At 44.5% G+C, this 19028-nt stretch overlaps 2 protein-coding genes across 5 annotated transcripts; one reads left to right on the top strand and one right to left on the bottom strand.

The window, feature by feature from the left end:
• Positions 1-8: 8 nt before the first annotated feature.
• Positions 9-5463, top strand: prph2b (peripherin 2b (retinal degeneration, slow)). The gene is made up of 4 exons (XM_069538155.1): positions 9-333; positions 388-1402; positions 2955-3201; positions 4641-5463. The coding sequence occupies exons 2-4, from the start codon at positions 822-824 to the stop codon at positions 4836-4838; spliced, it is 1026 nt and encodes a 341-aa protein (XP_069394256.1). The 5' UTR covers positions 9-333; positions 388-821; the 3' UTR covers positions 4839-5463.
• A 4933-nt stretch (positions 5464-10396) lies between these two features.
• LOC109644259 (zinc finger protein 135) lies at positions 10397-17001 on the bottom strand. 4 transcript variants are annotated; one of them, XM_069538151.1, is made up of 3 exons: positions 16762-17001; positions 14251-14874; positions 10397-12526 (listed from the first exon to the last, which is right to left on the bottom strand). In XM_069538151.1, exons 1-3 carry the CDS (start codon positions 16977-16979, stop codon positions 11656-11658), a joined length of 1713 nt encoding a protein of 570 aa, XP_069394252.1. In that variant the 5' UTR covers positions 16980-17001; the 3' UTR covers positions 10397-11655. The 4 variants fall into 4 exon arrangements, with proteins under 4 accessions (XP_069394252.1, XP_019965169.2, XP_019965171.2 ...); XM_020109610.2 differs by having other exon boundaries at positions 14251-14838; positions 16762-17000; XM_020109612.2 differs by lacking the exon at positions 16762-17001 and adding an exon at positions 15306-15449 and having other exon boundaries at positions 14251-14838.
• Between the last annotated feature and the right edge of the window lie 2027 nt (positions 17002-19028).

Here is a 19028-nt window from a genome sequence, read left to right on the forward strand (position 1 = left end):
GTTATGTGCATGTTTGTCCTGATGGGGGAAGTATAAACATGTCGAACAGTGGAAGGTTACGTTTCGCAAAGAGATTTTATTTGTTGTTGAAAAATCAAGATAAATACAACACGTCAGAACATAAATAAATAAAATAGAAAAACAATGAGCATTCATCTATTAATGAGCTGCAGCGCTCCCAGAGGGCAGCAGAGGAACAGCAGGTTAGCTGTGGATGACTAGAAACAAGTAACATTCTCACCACATTAAACAGCGACGCAATAATAACAAGCCTGAAGATGAAAAATGATTTTATGTCCACACCATGGGTTCAACTTCCTGCCAATGAGACAGGTGGATGAGGTGAGACAGGTGGATGAGGTGAGACAGGTGGATGAGGTGAGACAGGTGGATGAGGTGAGACAGGTGGATGAGGTGAGACTGATACAGGAAGCAGCGTCTTACCAGATTACCAGGATTAGAATGTCATTAGAACCTGATTATCAGCTGATCTGTTGTTAATGGGATCAGAACCTTCAGGGTCCAGGTGATGAGTCGCAGCTCGTTCACATTCACACCTGGACACTCGGACAGTCGGACCCTAACCCTGAGTTTGATGGCCAACTCCTCTACCCCCCCTGCAGTACGGACTGACCTGCAGCTTGGCATTATGGGTGAGAGAGCAGGAGCTGGGGCCGAGTCATATGTTCTTTCTGGAACGGATTAAAACTCTTGAGACTGACAGATTCTGTCCTGAACTCTTTCCTGCTGATCAGTGACTGTTGACTCTTTTTGTTTCTGACTTGTGTTCTTACGTTGTGTCACTGCGTGGAGACGTAAAGATGCCGTTCATGCCGGTGAAGTTCAACCTGCAGAAACGGGTGAAACTGGCTCAGGGGCTTTGGATGCTCTACTGGCTCTCAGTCATCGTGGGGATTCTCGTCTTCAGCCTTGGAATCTTCTTTAAGATTGAGCTGCGGAAGAGAAGCGAGATGATGGACAACAATGAGAGTCATGTGGTTCCAAACCTGCTCATCCTGGTCGGTGTGTTGGCGTGTGGCGTCAACGCCTTCGGGGGGAAAGTGTGTCATGATTCTCTGGACCCCATCAAGTTCACCAGGTGGAAGCCGATGCTGAAGCCGTACCTGCTGCTGTGCTGCGGGTTCAACGTGCTGCTGCTGCTGACGGCGCTGCTCTGCTTCCTCATGCAGTTTGCTGTTTACCTGACGCTTGCCGAGGGTCTGAAGAACGGAATCAAGTTCTACAAGGACACCGACACACCTGGACGCTGCTTCATGAAGAGGACGCTGGACATGACACAGGTCGAGTTCCGTTGCTGTGGCAACAACAACTTCAGGGACTGGTTCGAGGTTCAGTGGATCAGCAACCGATACCTGGACATGAGTAATGACGAGATCAAAGAGTGAGTACACCTGGAACATGACAGCCAATCAGAGCGCAGACAGACCACCATCCATCACTGGGAGGTTTCCTGTTTTTATCAACAATGATTCACAGTTCCAGTGATTCATCAGTAATTATTGGTTCAGTAAACTGAACTCAGGCTCAGTTTGTTCTGGGCGTCATGATGAGCACAAACCTGGATCTTCAGTAAGCTTCCTAATGACCTCTGAGATCATGTGACCACCTGAGTCAGGTGTTCAGTGACTCGTTAAACAAGGTCGTTGGAGGATAAATGAGGAATTAACGAGGTAAAAGTTATCGTTAAGTCTTTAATCAGTCAGGAGCTGATTTACACGCTGTGACCATGACAAGGTTAAACTAAACCAGGCTTTGATTCTGTCTCCCGGGTAACAACTGAAACGCTGAGATAAACCACATTCGGTTACAAACATATAAACTGACATGAACAAACTAAAGAACAGAAACATGTGATGCAGCTGCAGGACTGAAGCATAATGTGGATCCGTGTTTGCGTGATTCCGTGTTTCTGTGTTAATGCGTTTAAGAGATACTCTCTCTCTCTGAGATGATTATTTCTCATCATCCAATTATAATCTGTCACTCACTCTCAGGCCCTGCCCCTCACAAGTGATGTCACAAAACCAAATGACCTTTCACAATCAACAAATTCATTAATAACCTTTGGATTAATTCAACTTTTATTTTTAAAATCCTGAAGATTGTCTTTTGGTCTGAAACTTTCAGAGTCCCTCAGATATTCAGTTCTGTCGTGATGGTTTGTGATTGGCCAACGGTGTCAGATTGTTTCAGTCAATTATTGATCCAGTTTTAAATCCTGATGATTTCAGCTGGTCGTCGTGCTGCAGATGAATCATGACCTTTCAGGTCCATTAGTAACCCAGCCTGGCCGAGTGTCTGACCTTTGACCTCTGCAGAGTCCAGGAAACACTCATGACTCGTTCACACCTGGTTTGTTTCAGAGCTTCAGACTCTTCAGTTCAGTCTGAAGCTGAACTTCAGCTGTGAACGGTTCCTCAGACGAGAGGAGGAATTCTGGGTCTGGATCAAACTGAACCTGGTTCTGTTGGTTCACAGTGAAAACACTTTGTTGGACCAAGCACAGGAAGTAGAGACACATTAAACCATAAAAGAAGAAGAAGAAGAAGAAGCTGCAGACTTCACCTCTGTTGATAAAATGTTTGAACCACTTGGACGTTCATTTGGTGCATTTGAACTAGTGTGAAGTACTGTAGTCCTGTGGTACTGTAGTCCTGTGGTACTGTAGTCCTGTGGTACTGTAGTCCTGTGGTACTGTGGCACTGTTATACTGTTGCACTGTTGTACTGTGGAGTGCTATGGTACTGTAGTACTTTGGAGTGCTGTAGTACTGCGCCTGAAGCTTCATTCATTTCCTCCATTCAAACAGAAAGACTACTACCCCCCCCCCAACTGACAACACGCCCACATCAGATGCCGCCTACAAACCAATCAGAGTCAAGTACAGGTAGATGCATGTGTATCAAATGTAAAATCTTGTCTCTGTCCTTCAGTCGTGTCCTCAGTAACGTGGAGGGAAAGTTCCTGATGGACAGCGTCCCATTCAGCTGCTGTAACCCCGGATCACCTCGACCCTGCATTCAGCATCACCTGACCAACAACTCCGCCCACTATGACTACGACCACCGCACTGAGGAGCTCAACATCTGGGTCCGAGGCTGTCGGGAGGCACTTTTCTCGTATTACAGCGGCATGATGAACAGCATGGGGGCGCTGGTCATCATCACTATCATCCTGGAGGTAAGCCTCAGCCAATCAGCACTGGATGTTCATACCCACACCAATGATTAGCTTAGCATAGCTTAAAGACTGAAGACAGGGGTAAAAAGTAGTCTTAGGGTTAGGGACAGGTAGCCTAGCTTAGCATAAAGACTGGAGACAGGGACAGGTAGCCTAGCTTAGCATAAAGACTGGAGATGGAGGTCAGGTAGCCTAGCTTAGCATAAAGACTGGAGACAGTGGTAACGAGTACCCTAGTTTAGCATTAAGACTGGAGACGGAGGATAGGTAGCCTAGCTTAGCATAAAGACTGGAGACAGGGGTAGTGGGTAGCCCAGCTTAGCATAAAGACTGGAGACAGGTGTAATGGGTAGCCTAGCTTAGCATGAAGACTGGAGATGGGTTTCTTAATCTTCTGATTCAAAACAAGATAATCGCAGCACACCTGCAGCAAATTAACCGAACTGACCTCGAATGCACCAGGTTAACAGTCTTATTTATTAGCCAGTGATTAGCATCAGTGCTTTTTTTAACTGATCTAACAAATGGTGATCTGCGACGTCACAACAGATCCAACATATGCTCACGATGACATTTTACATGAGCAGAAGTTGGTGTTCAGATGTTTCAGCAGCTGATGGATGACTCGTGGATCAGGTGCGGCAGCGTGTTAAGATCAGGATCACTGGGGATCAACAAGTATTCTGGGCGGATAATCTCTCTGCAGCAGCAACAGGTTGCATTCTGGGAAGGTCAGGATGAGTTCCTGAGAGCAAGAAGTGATTCAGTATCTGGGTCAAAACAACAAGTTTGACGTGAAGCGTGACGACAAGTGCTACAGCATCCTCTGGTTTCTGATTGGTTTCTGATTGGCTACTGATCCCCAGGGCATCGCAGTGTTTGTGACTCTGACCTAGGACGATGTTGTTTACCTCGTTTTCCCAAGTTTGGTTCTGTTCATAATTCTGTATAATAAACAGAGGCACTCCTAGTGGTCAAAGCAAGGAAATACAGCTGTGGTTGTTTTTTAGTTTCTAATCTTACGTCCAGTGGTCGTCACCCGTCAACCACTTTACGTTACACCGCTAGCATCCTGACGTAAGCTCAATATGCTGCTGCTATCTTTACTCAAACTTCCTGTGGCACACAACCTGAGCAGCCGGGGAAGATGAACCTTGTTTGTGATTGGACGATATGACAACCTGCTGTGATTCATCCTGACGACCGGAACAGACGATGAGTGTGATGTCAGAACACCACGCTTTATCATGAGTCAATCAGCCAATCAGAACCATCAATCATTCCGATCACTCACTTTGATCCTGAAAAGAACAAATCAGGAGCCAATAGAGTGTTAGCAGTCAAAGATCCTTAAAAAACAGAGCACACACTGACACAAGCAACAAAACACTAAAGAAAAGTGGAATCTAACCATGTGTGTGTGTGTTTGTGTGTGTCAGTCGGTAGACATGGCAGGGTTGAAGTACCTGAGCACAGCTCTGGAGACGATGACGGACCCGGAGAACCCGGACTGTGAGAGCGAGGGCTGGCTGTTAGAGAAAGGTGTGAAGGAGACGTTCACGGAACAACTCGCCAAACTGAAGGCACTGGGGAAGACCAATCAGGTGGAGGAGGGGGGGGATGATACTACCACCTGAGAGCCCCGCCCACCCTCAAAGGACTGAGGTCTCCCCCCCTTCTCCCTTATCCCCCTCTCACCCGCCACCCCTCCCTCAGAAAACAGGGAGTGAGAGAGGAGAGGTCGTCATGTTCTACACACACACACACACACACAGACACATTATCACACATATATTCTATCTTGGTGAGGACACTCAATTGCATAATGTATTCAATAGCCCCTTACCCTAATCTTAACTTAAATCTTATTCTAATCTTAACCATCACAACTAAATGTCTAACCTTAACTTAACCTAACTCTAATTCTAACCATACAACCAAGTCTTAACCCCAAAACTGTCCATTAAAGGTGGGTCAGAAACTGAGGACCAGACAAAATGTCCTCACCCCGTAGGTTGTAGGCTCAAACCGGTCCTCACAAAGATATCTGTACAAGAAAGCACACACACACACACACACACACACACACACACACACACACACACACACACACACGTTCAAAGTGAACAATCATGTAAAGTAACTGTGAATGTGGATTTTTCTGTAAATATGTTTGAACAGATTTTATTTTTAAAGCGGAGAAACAGAAACTTGTAAATAAAACATCATCACTTATTTCAATTATTTACAAAATACATTTAACTCCGCCTCCTCGTTAAGTCTTCCTGTCACATGACCATCACACACCATCAGGCCTGTTATAGAGCTTGACTGATCATCCCAGCTGATCATGCAGTTACAGGGTTTGTCCAGTGGAGAGCGTAAAGCGAACAAAATGATTTTAATTTGAAAGTTCTTGTAATGTGTCATTGCTTTCAGTCTGACCTCATGGTTGACATGGAAACAGATGGCCGAACATACAATAAACCATAAAATTAAATTCTCAATTCTCTGACTGCTGGTCAGGAGGGGTACTGCAACAGGGACTTTAACAGTTGCAGTACCCCTCCTGACCAGCAGGAGATATACACAGATGCAGCTTCTTCTGTACGTTTAATTTTTGTGTGAATATTTTACGTACACAGCTTATAATTTCACTTTTTTGACACGCTTTGTGCTTTGTTATACTTGTGAACGATGACAACTTCCGTGTCAAAGGAACGACCGCTACCATCTTTGAACTGAGGCGTGTGATTGGTCAAGCTCGGGGGAGCAGAGTTCAGGGTGAAAATGTCCCAACGTCTGCTTCTCTGAAACAGGAAGTGTTTTTTTAACTCTTAAGTTTCAGCCAAACCGACACACGTGCTGTGATGTCATAACCTCAGTGTGTGTGTGGATCTGATCCGTGTTCAGTTTTACAGACGTGAAGTCACATCAGCTGTTTAGTTTTAACGTTCTTTTTTCTTTGTAACATTGTGACGTTTGTTGTTGTTGCAGCTTGTAGTCGCTTCGCTGTGTAAGATAAAACTTATAAAGAGATTGTGACTGAAGCTAAACTGTCCGACTCATCTTTTATCTCCCTCATCTATCAATATATATATATATATATATATATATATATATCTCTATATATATCTATATATATATATATATATAGATATATACTGAACTGTACATTGTCCACTCTGGTCAAGACTTAACATGTTGGTGACCGGGCGTGACCATATTAACACTAAACATAATAATAGCCCCTCCTACTAGCAACAGGATGTGACATTAAATTCCTCCATTCACTGTGCAAACACACAAAACCAAGCTGTGTAAACCAACCTCCAACAACTGCACCACAGCTGCAGCTCAACCCGACGCTGATTTCATGTTTTAAATTGTGTTGTTTGGTTGTTCAGTCAAAGTTGTTTCCTGCTTTATTTTGAAATGTCCCCCTCGTGTACATAGGTCTCTGTGCTTCCCTTTGTCTTTGTCTGTCTCAGTGTGTGCCATGTTTCCCTGTACAGTTAATATATATGTGTATATACACTCACTGGCCACTTTATGAGGTACACCGTGCTAGTACTGGTTTGGACCCTTTGCCTTCAGAACTGCTTTAATTCTTCGTAGCACAGATTCAACAAGGTGTTGGAAACATCCCTCACAGATTTGGTTCATGTTGAACTGACAGCATCACACAGTTGCTGCAGATTTGTCGGCTGCACATCCACAATGTGAATCTCCTGCTCCTCCACCTCCCAGAGGTTCTCGACTGGAGCACAGTGACCTCACTGTCATGAGAAACCAGTTTGAGAAGATCTTTGTGACATGGTGCCTTCTCCTGCTGGGAGGAGCCATCACAAGATGGGTGTGGTCATAAAGGGATGGACATGGTCAGCAGCAATACTCAGGGAGGCCGTGGTGTTTAACTGATGCTCAGTTGGTGCTGAGGGGCCCGAAGTGTGACCAAGAAAACATCCCCCACACATTACACCTCCACCAGCCTGAACCTTGATATGAGGATGGATCCACGCTTTCATGTCGCTTACACCAAATTCTGACCATGAATGAAATCAAGACACATCAGACCAGGCAACGGAGTGGCACTGGTGTGGTCTTCTGCTGCTGTAGCCCATCTGCTCCAAGTGTTGTGTTCAGAGATGATATTCTGCAGACCTTGGTTGTAATAAGTTGTTATTTGAGTTACTGTTTCCTTTCTATCATCTCCAACCACTCTGCCCATCCTCCTCTGACCTCAACACCCTCTTCTTCATCCACACTGAGGTGAACGGCCGCTCACTGGACAGAAACTCTTCTCAGGACTGTTCTCTGTGAACCCTGGAGATGCTGTGTGGCCTTCAGCAAGTCTTCACCTCCTCCACGTATGTCAATACATCGAGCTGCTGCCATGTGATTGGCTGAGTAGCTATTTGTGTTAATGTTGTGGTTTCAACATGATTTATTATTAATCAGGAGCAAACATTCAGCTGGAGCTGTTCTGACAAATATAAATATAGTAGAAAGTATAAGATATAAAAAGTTCTCATAGTCTCCGATCTCAGTCTAGGCCTGTAGCAGCACAACTAAGGGATGAGCTGACAGGAGTAATATGATCTCCCCTTCTACTTCCTGTCAGCACTCTGCTGCAGCATTTTGGACCAACTGGAGACTTTTCTCAGACTTCCTGTGACGTCCTGATAATAAAGAGTTAATCTAGTCTTGGGGACAAATGGACGAGTTTCTCAGCCTCCTTCTGAGAGAGGATGTTTCTAATGTTCATAATTTTGTGCAGGTGGAAGAAAGCTGTCCTTGAGACTTGTTTTATATGTTGGTCATATGTCCTGGTTCCTCCTCACAATCTCATGATCTATGGTGTCAATCGCTGCACTAAGATCCAACAGGTCGAGGACAGAGACAAGTCCATCATCTGAGGCCATGAAAAGGTCATGAGTGACTTTTAACAGCTGTCTCTGAGCTGTGATGGATTCTACATCCTGACTGAAAGTTTTCCAACAAACCGTTTCTATCTGAGTCGTCACACAGCTGGTTAGCAACAGCTTTCTCTAGGATTTCAGAAATTAAGGTTTGATGTGGGTCTGTAATGAGCTCAGACCTCTGGATCTTTTTATCAGAGGTTTAATTACAGCTACTTTAAAAGCTTGTGGTACGTAGCTGTTTAACAAAGAAATGTTCATCTGATTTAATATGGAACTGTCAATCAGGGGGACACTTCCTTAAAAAGTCCAGTCGGGACAGAGTCTAAAAGACAAGTTGTTGGTTTACATGATGAAACTAATGAGGTCAGTTCAGAAGGTCAACAGAAGAGAAATGGTTCAAACATAAATCTGGTTCTATGGTTCCAGGACCAGACAATGTATCTGTGCTCTTCATGGGGAGGAGGTGGTGGATCTGATCCCTGATGGTTATAATTTGATTTGTGAAGAAGCTCATGAAGTCATTGCTTCTCAGAGTTAGAGGAATAGATGGGTCAGTAGAGCTGTGACTTTCTGTCAGCCTGGCCACAGAGCTGAAGAGGAACCTGGGCTGGTTCTGATTTTCTTCTATTAATAACGAATAATAAGAGGTTCTGGCATTTCTGAGAGCTTTCTTGTGATTCATCAGACTATCCTTCCAGGCTCGGTGAAAGTCATGCTGACTGGTGGAACGCCACTTCCTCTCACGCTTCTGTGATGTTTTAAAACACGTGTTTGAGAATTATACCACGGAGCTGATCTCCTCTGATTTACCTTCTTCTTTTTTAGCAGGCGACAGCGTCAAGGGTTGTTTTTAATGAGGCTGCTGTTCTATTAACTAATTTATCAACTAATGTGGGAGTAAAGTTTTGAGAACTTTCCTGTATTGTACTGACACATGGCTGAGAGGTAAGTCTAGAAGGAGGCAGTTCTTTACATGTGTTCACAGTTTTATCAGATAAACACCGACTATAATCGAATTTCTGTCCAGAACCAGTGTCGTCAATAATTCTAAATTCAAATGAAATAAAAAAATGGTCGGACAGAAGTTTCCGTGGAAATATTAGATTTTTAATGTCTTTGCCAGAACAAGATCAAGAGTTTGGTTTAAACAATGAGTTTATTCACATTTTCAGTCTATTATTGAGTTAAATGCTGAACATGTTGAAATCACGACTATGATTTTATCCCCTACAAACGAGCTCAGAGAGAAATTCAGAGAATTCTGATAAAACGGAGAGAATTCAGATTTAGAGTAAGGGGCGGACGATGTATAATAACTAGATGAACTGGTTTATGTGATTTTAAAGATTGCATCCCCCACATACAGCCATCGCTAGACTCAGGGTTAGGGTTGGTTCAGGTTAGGTTGGTTAAGGTAAGGTTAGCATTGGTTTAGGTAAGTAAGGTTGGTTAAGGTTAGAGTTGGTTTAGGTTAACGTTAAGTGAGGTCATGGTTGGTTTAGGTTAGATTAAGACTGGGTTGGTTTAGGTTAGGTTAAGATTGGGTTGGTTTAGAGTTGGGGTTAAGGTGAGGTCAGGATTGCTTTAGGTTAGGTTAAGTTGGTTAAGGGTAGGTTAAGGTTGGGTTGGTTTAGGGTAGTTTAAAGTTGGGTTCATTTATTAATTTAAATTAATCACTTTTCCTTTAAAACTGAGAAGAGTGTTTTGCATTGATTACTTTTTAATCTATAGTTAAAACATTCAAATTTGATTTGATTTCTTTTTCTCATGACTTTAAATGTACTAACACTAATCTTTATGTATACTTTATTTTATAATCACATCATTTTAATGCACGCACTGACATTTTTAAAACAATATGATATGAAATGAAATTCTGCATCTGTTTATTTTTTTCAACTTTGACTCTTTTTATTATTATTCACATTGTTTGACTTGTGTCATTTAACCGACTGATGAAGTCACCAGAGCTCAGAGATTCTATTTTTGAGTGTTTGCTGCCCTCTTGTGTTCACTTTGAGTCACTGCTGGTTGTGATCAAACTAAACTCATGAGGACTTGTGTGGACCTTATCCAGAACTGGAAGACTAATCGTCATGACAACAATGTTTTCACAGAATAAATAATTTATATTCATATCAAGAGACAATCCTGAATATGATCTGGTCTCAGTCTGTCACCGTGTGTTAACAGCACAGTCACACATGTAGACCTGAGAACTGACTCTGGATCAGGTTCTGGATCAGGTTCACAGTAAAGACACAGGAAACTTATTTTAAATGTTTATTACAAAACACAAGAGAAAACATGTCGACAGGTTTTATTCTATTCAAACACGACACGACGACCACGACCTGCAGGTGAACAAACAAAACCACATGGCGCTAAATGTGAAACAGACGAACGAGGACAGCGTCCAAAACCAAGGGGGGGGGGGGGGGGGGCCCACAGGTCATGACCCCGACGACCTGTGGCTCACTTTCACTCACACGTCATCAAATAATGTCCAATCAACTGCCGCCTGACGGCACCACGAGAGCTCGGTCCAAGACGTTGACCAGTACCGTGTGACATCATCATACAAGTTTCACTTTTGTCATTTTTTGTCGTTGTCAGAAAGTCTCAGAAACGTCTACGCCCCCCCCCCCCCAGTTTTAATTGTCATTTAAACTTTGACTGTTCAGTGAAATTAAAGTCTTATTTCTGATATACAGGCTTTTATTTTGAAAAAACAGACGTCTGGTGATGACGATAAACGATGAATGTCGCTGTGTAACGAGGGTGCTTGCTGTTTGTCTTTTTTTTACATTTAAATACCATTTATATTTATATATTAACATTGTTCCAAATTCATAAATACGTAGTGCAGTTTCCTGTTCAACCGCTGCCACCATCGCTCTGACGCTGCAGGTCGAACAAACTCTGCTTAAAAACTACAAATATGGCCGACAAGCTGCAGGTAATAGTCTTCATGCAAATGTTAATGTGAAGGAAGTTGGAGCGATCTACTCATCTCCGGTTTCACAATTTAAAAATGATTTAACAGTTAACCAATGAGAACGTCAGCCAATCAGAATCACTCATGGAGGAAGTGGACCTTGATGTCACAGAGGAAAAACACGGAGACGAGTCGCTGCTCTGACTCGTAGGAAGATTTATCAACAACAAACATCAGCTGATTGAGAGAAAAACAAAGCGGGAATATGAATAAATAAATAAAATGTAAATGAGTTTTAGGATCGAAAACTTCGTAGTAAATAAACTTCCATACTATCAGTTTCCCAGAATGCTGTGCGAGCTGTTTCCACGGCTGATGGGAAACATGGCTGCAGGTGGGCGTGGCCTCAATTAGATAAAAGCTCTTGGGGGGGGGGGGGGGGGGCACTTTAAATCTAACCGTCAGATTTGACCATATAAGGACGTCCTGCTGTTATCTACAGAGATGAACCAACCAAGTCCCAAAGTCTGACCAACCAACGCAGATTCAGAACCACCTCAGCGCAGGTCCTGAACCAAGAGCTGGTTGACGTCACTCTGTGTCGGACTCCAATGGGGCGGTCTCGTCTAAAATGGGTCTCTTCCGATGCTTAGTTGCGGTGGTTGAGTGGGCCCGCTGCTCCTCCTCCACGTGAGCCTTCTTGTGGCGGGAGAAGCTGGACGAGTGCATGAAGGTCTTGTTGCAGGCTGCGCAGGTGTAGGTCTTGTTCTTGGCAGCAGGGAGTCCGGCCTTCGTGTGAACCTGCTTCTGGTGCTGCTGCAGCTTCCCCCGCCCACCATCCCCCGTTCTGTGGGTCTGCTGGTGCCGTGCCAGGCTGGAGGCATGGCTAAAGCGCTTCCCACACAGGCTGCATCCGTGACGACTGGCTCCTCCTCCCCCCTCCTCATCTTCGGAGGTGGCAGAGCCCCGTTTTCCGGCACGCCCTGCCCGACGGCGGTTCTTCTTACAAAGGGTGTAAAAGTTGGGCTTGTCGCGGGAGCAGAGCTTGAGGCGGATCTTGAGGTCAGACGAGGTCTCTTCCAGGTTTTCTTTACCCGGTGTGTAGTTATCCAGCAGCTCCTTGACGTGGGTCACTTGGTGTTTGGACAGCTGTGTGGACGTCCTGAAGCTCATATCACACTGCGGACAGGCATAGAACTTGTCGCCACCCGGGCTCTGAATGATGGCGGCTGCTACGTGCTGCTGCTGCCTCTTGGTCTTCTTGTTCTTTCTGCCTGCCTTTAGCTTATGGCGCAGGGAGGTCACAGTTGGGCTGAGGGTGGCTTCCTTAGGGATTCCTTTTCCTTTCTTGTGGATGAGGCGGTGGCGTGACAGGCTTGAGCTGTGGTTGAATTCCTTGCCACAGATGTTGCAGGGGTGAATCCGCCGCTTCCCGTGCAGCCGCAGGTGACTCCCCAGCATCCTGACAGGTAAACAAATATCCCGCCATTAGAACTGCAGCCGTTGCCCAAAATCAACCAATCATTTTGTCTGAGGCAGCAAATCATCAAAGTGACTGAAGAAATCGATCGAATGTCAGAACAGTCTGATGAAATCAGATACTTGATTTTTCACTATTGATGTTTCACTGATCCAGACCCCCCCCCGCCCCCAGGTATCTCTGAGTCCACAGCTGCAGGATTCAGACAACTACTACTGTTATTATTGTTAACTGTTGTGGCTCACTGATGAAATCTTATCAATAATTATCACTCTTTGTTTTCATAGTGAGTCAGAAACCTGATGATTACACAACTGGTCCAGGTCTCTCTCTCTGTCTGTCTTACACCCCCCCCTCTGTCTTGGTTTCTCTCTCACTGTCTCTCTCTTCCCCTCTCTGTGTGTCTTTCTCTCTCCCCCCTCTCTGTCTCAGTTTCTCTCTCCCCTCTCTCTCTCTTTCTCGCTCACTGTCTCTCTCTTCCCCTCTCTCTGTCTCCCCCCCCCTCTCTGCCCCCCCACACACTGTGGGTTTTCTGTTCATTGTGTGAACTGATGTTTTCTCTGTAACTTTTTTTTATTAAGGTCTAAATATGTAAAGTACCTTGAGATCATGTGTATTATGTTATTTTGTTATTACAATAAAATGATTGAGAAGATTATCAGGAAATAACTTTTCCTTATAGAAACATAAAACACGGGCGATATAACGTTGATAGTTATGTTGGCGAACTGTAACGAGCCGAAGCAGATCAGCTGCCCCTGTGGAGGCGTTGCCTGTTGCCATGGCAATGCACCGTGGTCTCAATTAAAGGCCGGCCCACAGCATCACCATGGCGTCTTCCAAACACTCACCGAAGTCGGAGGATGTGAGATGTGCCGGCAAAATAATCCACAAACCGTGATAGAGAGAGAAAGTGGAGGAAGTTTAGTCTCTTGTTCAAGTCGATTCTCCAACGGACGATAACTGACTTTACGAGCTACGGATTCAATCATGAACATTTGTGTTGCTGATGAACTGAAAAAGTTCCACTGGATGGTTTAATGTTGTTTATAAGCTGAGATATAAACTCCAGACAGTTTTGGTAATTAACTGGAAAATGTATTCTTATTAACTCTGATAAACTCTTAACACCAAGTGGAAACTGTTTTATTTTTGGGAAAGTTGAAGGTTTCTGTGTTTTTGTGTTATTACATTTCTGAGTAATTTAGAAACAAAGTGATGTTTGGTTGTTCTGATAATTTATTTAAGGCTGTATTTGTGTGACTGTTAAAATAACTCAGGTAAAGTTCTGTCTGGAACCTCAGTATGAGATCGTTGCACATCAGACAGCAGCAGCAGCTCGTGATGTTTGAGTTCCTGCAGCCGAACACCAGAACATCACGAGAACATGAGACAGAAGCGACAGAGTTACAGAAGAAGATCAAAGACCAAAGCTGAAGCTCACATGTTGAGTCTGAGGAATTCAGTGAGTTCAAAGTCAGACAGGAAGCAGTTCCTGTAAACTTTGTTCTTACAAATATTTTTACCATCTAAGGCAGAAAGGACACATTTATATGTATATTATATATTCATATATACATCTGACCAGACCCTGGACCTGGATCAGACCCAGGATCAGACCCTGGACCACACCCTGGACCTGGACCAGACCCTGGACCAGACCCAGACCTGGTTACCAATAGGTGAACAGTGTTAACAGTACAGACCTGCTGCCTTTGAAGCTCATCCCACAGTGGGGACAGGTGTAGCGTGCGTCCTGATGAGTCGGCTCCAGCGCCCGTTCGGTGGGTGGTGGTGCACCGGCATTCTTCCCAGTGTGTGTCTGCTGGTGGCGATACAGGCTGGAGGCGTGGCTATAGCACTTTCTGCAGTAGCTGCAGCGGTACTGCCGCTCGTCCGACTCAAAGTCAGCCTGGTCCGAGTCAACCTCACCATCCAGTTGGCTGCTCCCCGCCTCCACCAGCACCTCGTGCTCCTCCTCGTCGTCTTCGTCCTCATCATCAGAGTCCGTCTTTATCTCCACGCTCTGCTCCGTCACCTCACAGGGGTACACCTCCTCGTATGGAGCGAAGAAGGCCTCATCCGTCTCGATCTTCAGCTGGTCAGGAGTCAGGTCTGACGCTTCGTCAGAGTCCTTCTTCACGCAGGAAATGGTAAACTTTGAGCCGACCTCAGCCCACTTCACCACGTACTCAATGGGCTGCGTGTCCAGCTCCACCGTGATGAAGTCTGCACCCAGGGCGTCTGACTCCGACACCGCCAGCTCCGCCTCCGAGTCCTCCATCTGAAGAGAGCTGCAGGAGAGGAATAGAGTAGGAGGAGCCACAGGCCTGAGGAGGAGTAGTGTTCATCATCATTATTGATTATAAACAATATGAGAATCATTTCATCTACTTTATTGAAATTATTTAATTCTTCATAGAGCAGAAATATATTCTATAGATGTTGATAAGGAAAAAGTGTTAGTTTCTCTGCGACAAACCAAACGTCATTTTTAACGTTAGTGTGACGTCAGGAGCTCAACAAGGCGACACAGCTGTTCATTAAAAAACGCGCAGCTTCATTAACGTCACTTCAACGTGAAATCTTCACGTTAGGTCACGAACGTTTGATCTTTATCCCTTTTTCACATCGATCACTCGTTTCCGGGCTCGAACACATTTTCTTCCTCTCCGGTAAACGGTGAACAGAGAAGCACAGCGCGCGCAGCACACACAGCTCCGGGCCTGGCGGGGAAATGTTCCGGGATTCGGTTACTCACCGGTGCTTAACGGCGGGAAAACGGAGAGATCGGGAGGATTTTACCGGTGGAGACGGTCACAATAAACAGGAAGCACGGGCACAAAGCATTGTGGGAAGGATTAAATGGTTGCGAAGAACGGAAGTATGGTGGATTGACTTTCACAATAAAGCGTGGTAAAATAAAATGAAATGAAAACATCAAATAAATAAATAAAATTTCAAAATCAAGCTAAAAAAAATACTGAAATTATATAAATTGTATTAATAGACAAGAGATGATAAAGATTAAGAGGAAGATGAAGGTGGTGATGATCAAGACGAAGAGGATGATGAAGATGATGATGAAGAGGATGCTGATGATGAAGATAGTGATAAAGAGGATGATGAAGGTGGTCATGATGAAGACAAAGAGGATGATAAAGAGGATGATGAAGAGGATGAAGGTGAAGATGATGAAGATGAGGAGGAAGATGAAGAGGATGAAGATAACGAATATGATGATGGAGATGAGGATGAAGAGGATAAAGAGTATGATGATGATGATGAAGAGGATGAGGATGAAGAGGAGTATAAAGAGTATGATGAAGCTGATGATAAAGATGATGATGATGATGAAGAAGATGATGATGAAGATGCTCTAGATGAAATATTCCTTACAGTATCTTTGATCCTTACTTGTCCTTTGATTCTCACTTAAAACTACGTAATATCTCAAAAATCCGATGCAGAAAAACGAGTCCAGGTCTTTGTCCATCCAGAATGATTATTCTGGAGACTCCCGCTCTACGTTTAAGATTCAAACTTCCTTCATGATGAAGTTTTAGTTAGAGCTGGTCCAGGTTTGTCTTGGACCAGCTCTTAGTTCTGCTGCTGGAGGTCTGGAAGGTGGAGGACACATGACACATGGAGCTTCTCTTTCCTCTTCATCATGTTAATGTCTCATCAACACGTTACTGACGTGACTTCTTCACCAGAGACCTGGTGCTCCATCGTTTGTAGATCCAGGATCATTATGGTGATGAAGACGATGATGAAGACGATGATGATGAAGATGATGTGGTGATGACGATAATGAAGATGTGATGAAGGGCATGATGATGATGAAGATGTGATGAAGGGCATGATGATGGAGATGATGATGACAATTATGTGATGAAGAGGAAGATGAAGATAATGTGATGAAGGGGATGATGATGAAGATGCGATAAAGAGGATGATGATGAAGGGGATGATGAAGATGATGATGATGATGAAGATGATGATGAAGTGATGAAGGGGACGATGTTGAAGATGATGGTGAAGACAATGATATGATGAAGGGGATGATGAAGATGACGATGATGATAAAAATGATGTAATGAATATGAAGATGATGATGAAGATGGGGCCCAACGGTTCTTCTCTTAAAATTAGCATTTTGTTCAATTGTCCACACACACACACACAAACACGCGCGCGCTCCGTATTTTACTTACGATTGATTCGTCCTCGGTTCCTCCGGGTCCAGACTCTGGTCTTGGTCCTGGCTCTGGTCCGGGTCCAGACTCTGGTCTTGGTACTGGCTCTGGTCCGGGTCTTGGTCCGGGTCCTGGCTCGGTTCTGCAGCGCCTCTGAGCCGGGGAGTAGCGACAGCTAACATCCGCTGCTGCGGCACGGAGCTACACGGAGCGGCAGCAGAGCGGTAGATGTCCATTCAGAGTCAACTAACGTCGCGGCAGAGAGGCGACCAGCGGCAGACAGCGCGGGTCTTCTCTGCTCTGTGATTGGCTGAGCTCATGCGCAGCCCGCACGGTGCGTGCAATGTGATTGGTCGGCCGTAAACCACCGGCAGACGTCGTAAGATGTCGTGAAACGCCAGAGTGCTTTTTTAAAAATGCTTTATTGACAGACAGCATTAACAATTAACAATAAAAACATAACACATAAAACATGAATAAGCAGAAATGAACCATAAACCTTTATCGGTGTTTTCACTTTTTCTTTTTAGTCTTGAATTGATATATTGTTTGGTTTAAATTACAATTATTAAAAACATTTTAAATTGTGGATATGTGGTTTAAATAGTAATACGATCAAATGAATAACGTAATATTGATCCATAAATTATCGACCAGAACAAGTGATGAATCAATGTCAGTGTACTTTTTATATCACAAGGATGGAAACGATGAATGAATTTGATCCTTGATCTTTTTGACATTGAGAGATTTAGCGGGAAGGTTTGTCTGTTTTTAAAGACCAACCAAAAACGTTACAGTTATATTTGTCATAACAACTGGAATCTGTAGTGTTGTGTCATTATCTGCTTCAATAATCATTGATCACCAATAATCATTTGGTATAGTTGTAGTAAATATACATATATGAAATATAAAAAATACCATAAGTACCTGCGGAGGGATTGTGTAAAGTACAGTTATTGTCCACAAGAAGTCAAAGTGTCTCCCAGGTCTTGTTGATGAGCAGCAGCAATTTTATGGCGTCAAGGAGGTTTCGGTCCTGATGAGCTGCAGCCTCCTGCCAGAGGGCAGTGGCTCTAAGAGTCCATGACCAGGTTGGGAGGGGTCTGCCACAGTCTTACCTGCACGCCTCAGGGTCCTGGAGACGTTCAGGTCCTGGATAGAAGGTTGCAGCCGATCACCTTCACCTGGTCCTTGGGACCATACGGTGATGGAGGAGGGGAGGATGGACTCAATGATGCTGTGTACAAGTTCACCTTCATTGACTCCAGGGTGTCCACGCAGCCTTCAGGGGATCTGGTGCTGATGGTCCGGGGGTAAGAGACATGTTTTCCCAGCTTCACATGCTGCCTCCTGTCAGACAGGAAGTCTGTGATTCACCTGCAGATGGAGTCAGGCATGCTCAGCTGTGAGAGCTCATCCTGGAGCAGATCTGGATCATGGCGTTGATTGCAGAGCTGAAGTCCACAAACTGGATCCTGGCTTAGGTTCCTGGGGAGTCCAGGTGCTGGAGGATAAGTGGAGCAATGTTTACAGCATCGTCTACAGATCTGTTGGCTCTGTAGGCGAACTACAGAGGGTCTAGCAGGGGGTTGGTGATGTCCTTGAGGTGGGACAGGACAAGACATTCAAAAGACTTCATTACCATAGTAGTCAGGGTCTGTGGCCATTAAGTCCTTTGGTCCTCATTTTTTTGGGGATAGGGATGATGGTGGAGGATTTGAAGCAGGCTGGCACCTGAAAGGTCTCCAGTGAGGTGTTCAAAATGGCTGTGAACACTGGACATAGCTGATCGGCACAGTGATTCAGGATGGATGGGGAGACAGAGTCAGGTCCAGCCGCTCAGAGGGTTCCTTCTCCTGGGTTAGAGCCTGTTAACGTCCCTCTCCAGGATAGAAAGGGGTGATACTGTGGTAGAGGGGGGAGGGGCACTGTGGTATATTTACATGTAGCTCTGATGTTATGTATTTCTAATATTTTTTTGTGATAATATTGTAAACTATTAGTTCTGTGGCAAAGAATTGTGGGACAGCATTTTCCTTTGATAAAGGATGGTTTGATGTTTCCTATGTGACCTCTGACCTCAGACCTGACAGCTGCAGGTAGACCGATTGTCACAGATCACCTGACATCATGTCTCATCAGACCCCAGCTGAACTCATTAAATAATTAATTATTTAATAGTTATTAGACTGAAGAAGGTCACGGTTAGGTCATGTGAAGGTCATGTGACCATATTCAGATCAGTGAGTTTTATTTCCTTGTTGTCATGTTAGCTTATC

The sequence above is a fragment of the Paralichthys olivaceus genome, chromosome 14 (assembly GCF_024713975.1).
Source record: "Paralichthys olivaceus isolate ysfri-2021 chromosome 14, ASM2471397v2, whole genome shotgun sequence".
NCBI classification, from domain to species: domain Eukaryota; kingdom Metazoa; phylum Chordata; class Actinopteri; order Pleuronectiformes; family Paralichthyidae; genus Paralichthys; species Paralichthys olivaceus.

What these genes read in the sequence shown, in the direction of transcription:
- LOC109644259 (XM_069538151.1), bottom strand. Translation starts at nt 16,979, where the DNA reads ATGGACATCTACCGCTCTGCTGCCGCTCCGTGTAGCTCCGTGCCGCAG. An exon ending in GAACCGAGGACGAATCAATC is followed by an intron (nt 14,875 to 16,761) that starts GTAAGTAAAATA and finishes ACTCCTCCTCAG; the next exon opens with GCCTGTGGCTCCTCCTACTC. An exon ending in ATGAGCTTCAAAGGCAGCAG is followed by an intron (nt 12,527 to 14,250) that starts GTCTGTACTGTT and finishes TTTACCTGTCAG; the next exon opens with GATGCTGGGGAGTCACCTGC.
- prph2b (XM_069538155.1), top strand. Translation starts at nt 822, where the DNA reads ATGCCGTTCATGCCGGTGAAGTTCAACCTGCAGAAACGGGTGAAACTG. An exon ending in AGTAATGACGAGATCAAAGA is followed by an intron (nt 1,403 to 2,954) that starts GTGAGTACACCT and finishes TCTGTCCTTCAG; the next exon opens with TCGTGTCCTCAGTAACGTGG. An exon ending in TCATCACTATCATCCTGGAG is followed by an intron (nt 3,202 to 4,640) that starts GTAAGCCTCAGC and finishes TGTGTGTGTCAG; the next exon opens with TCGGTAGACATGGCAGGGTT.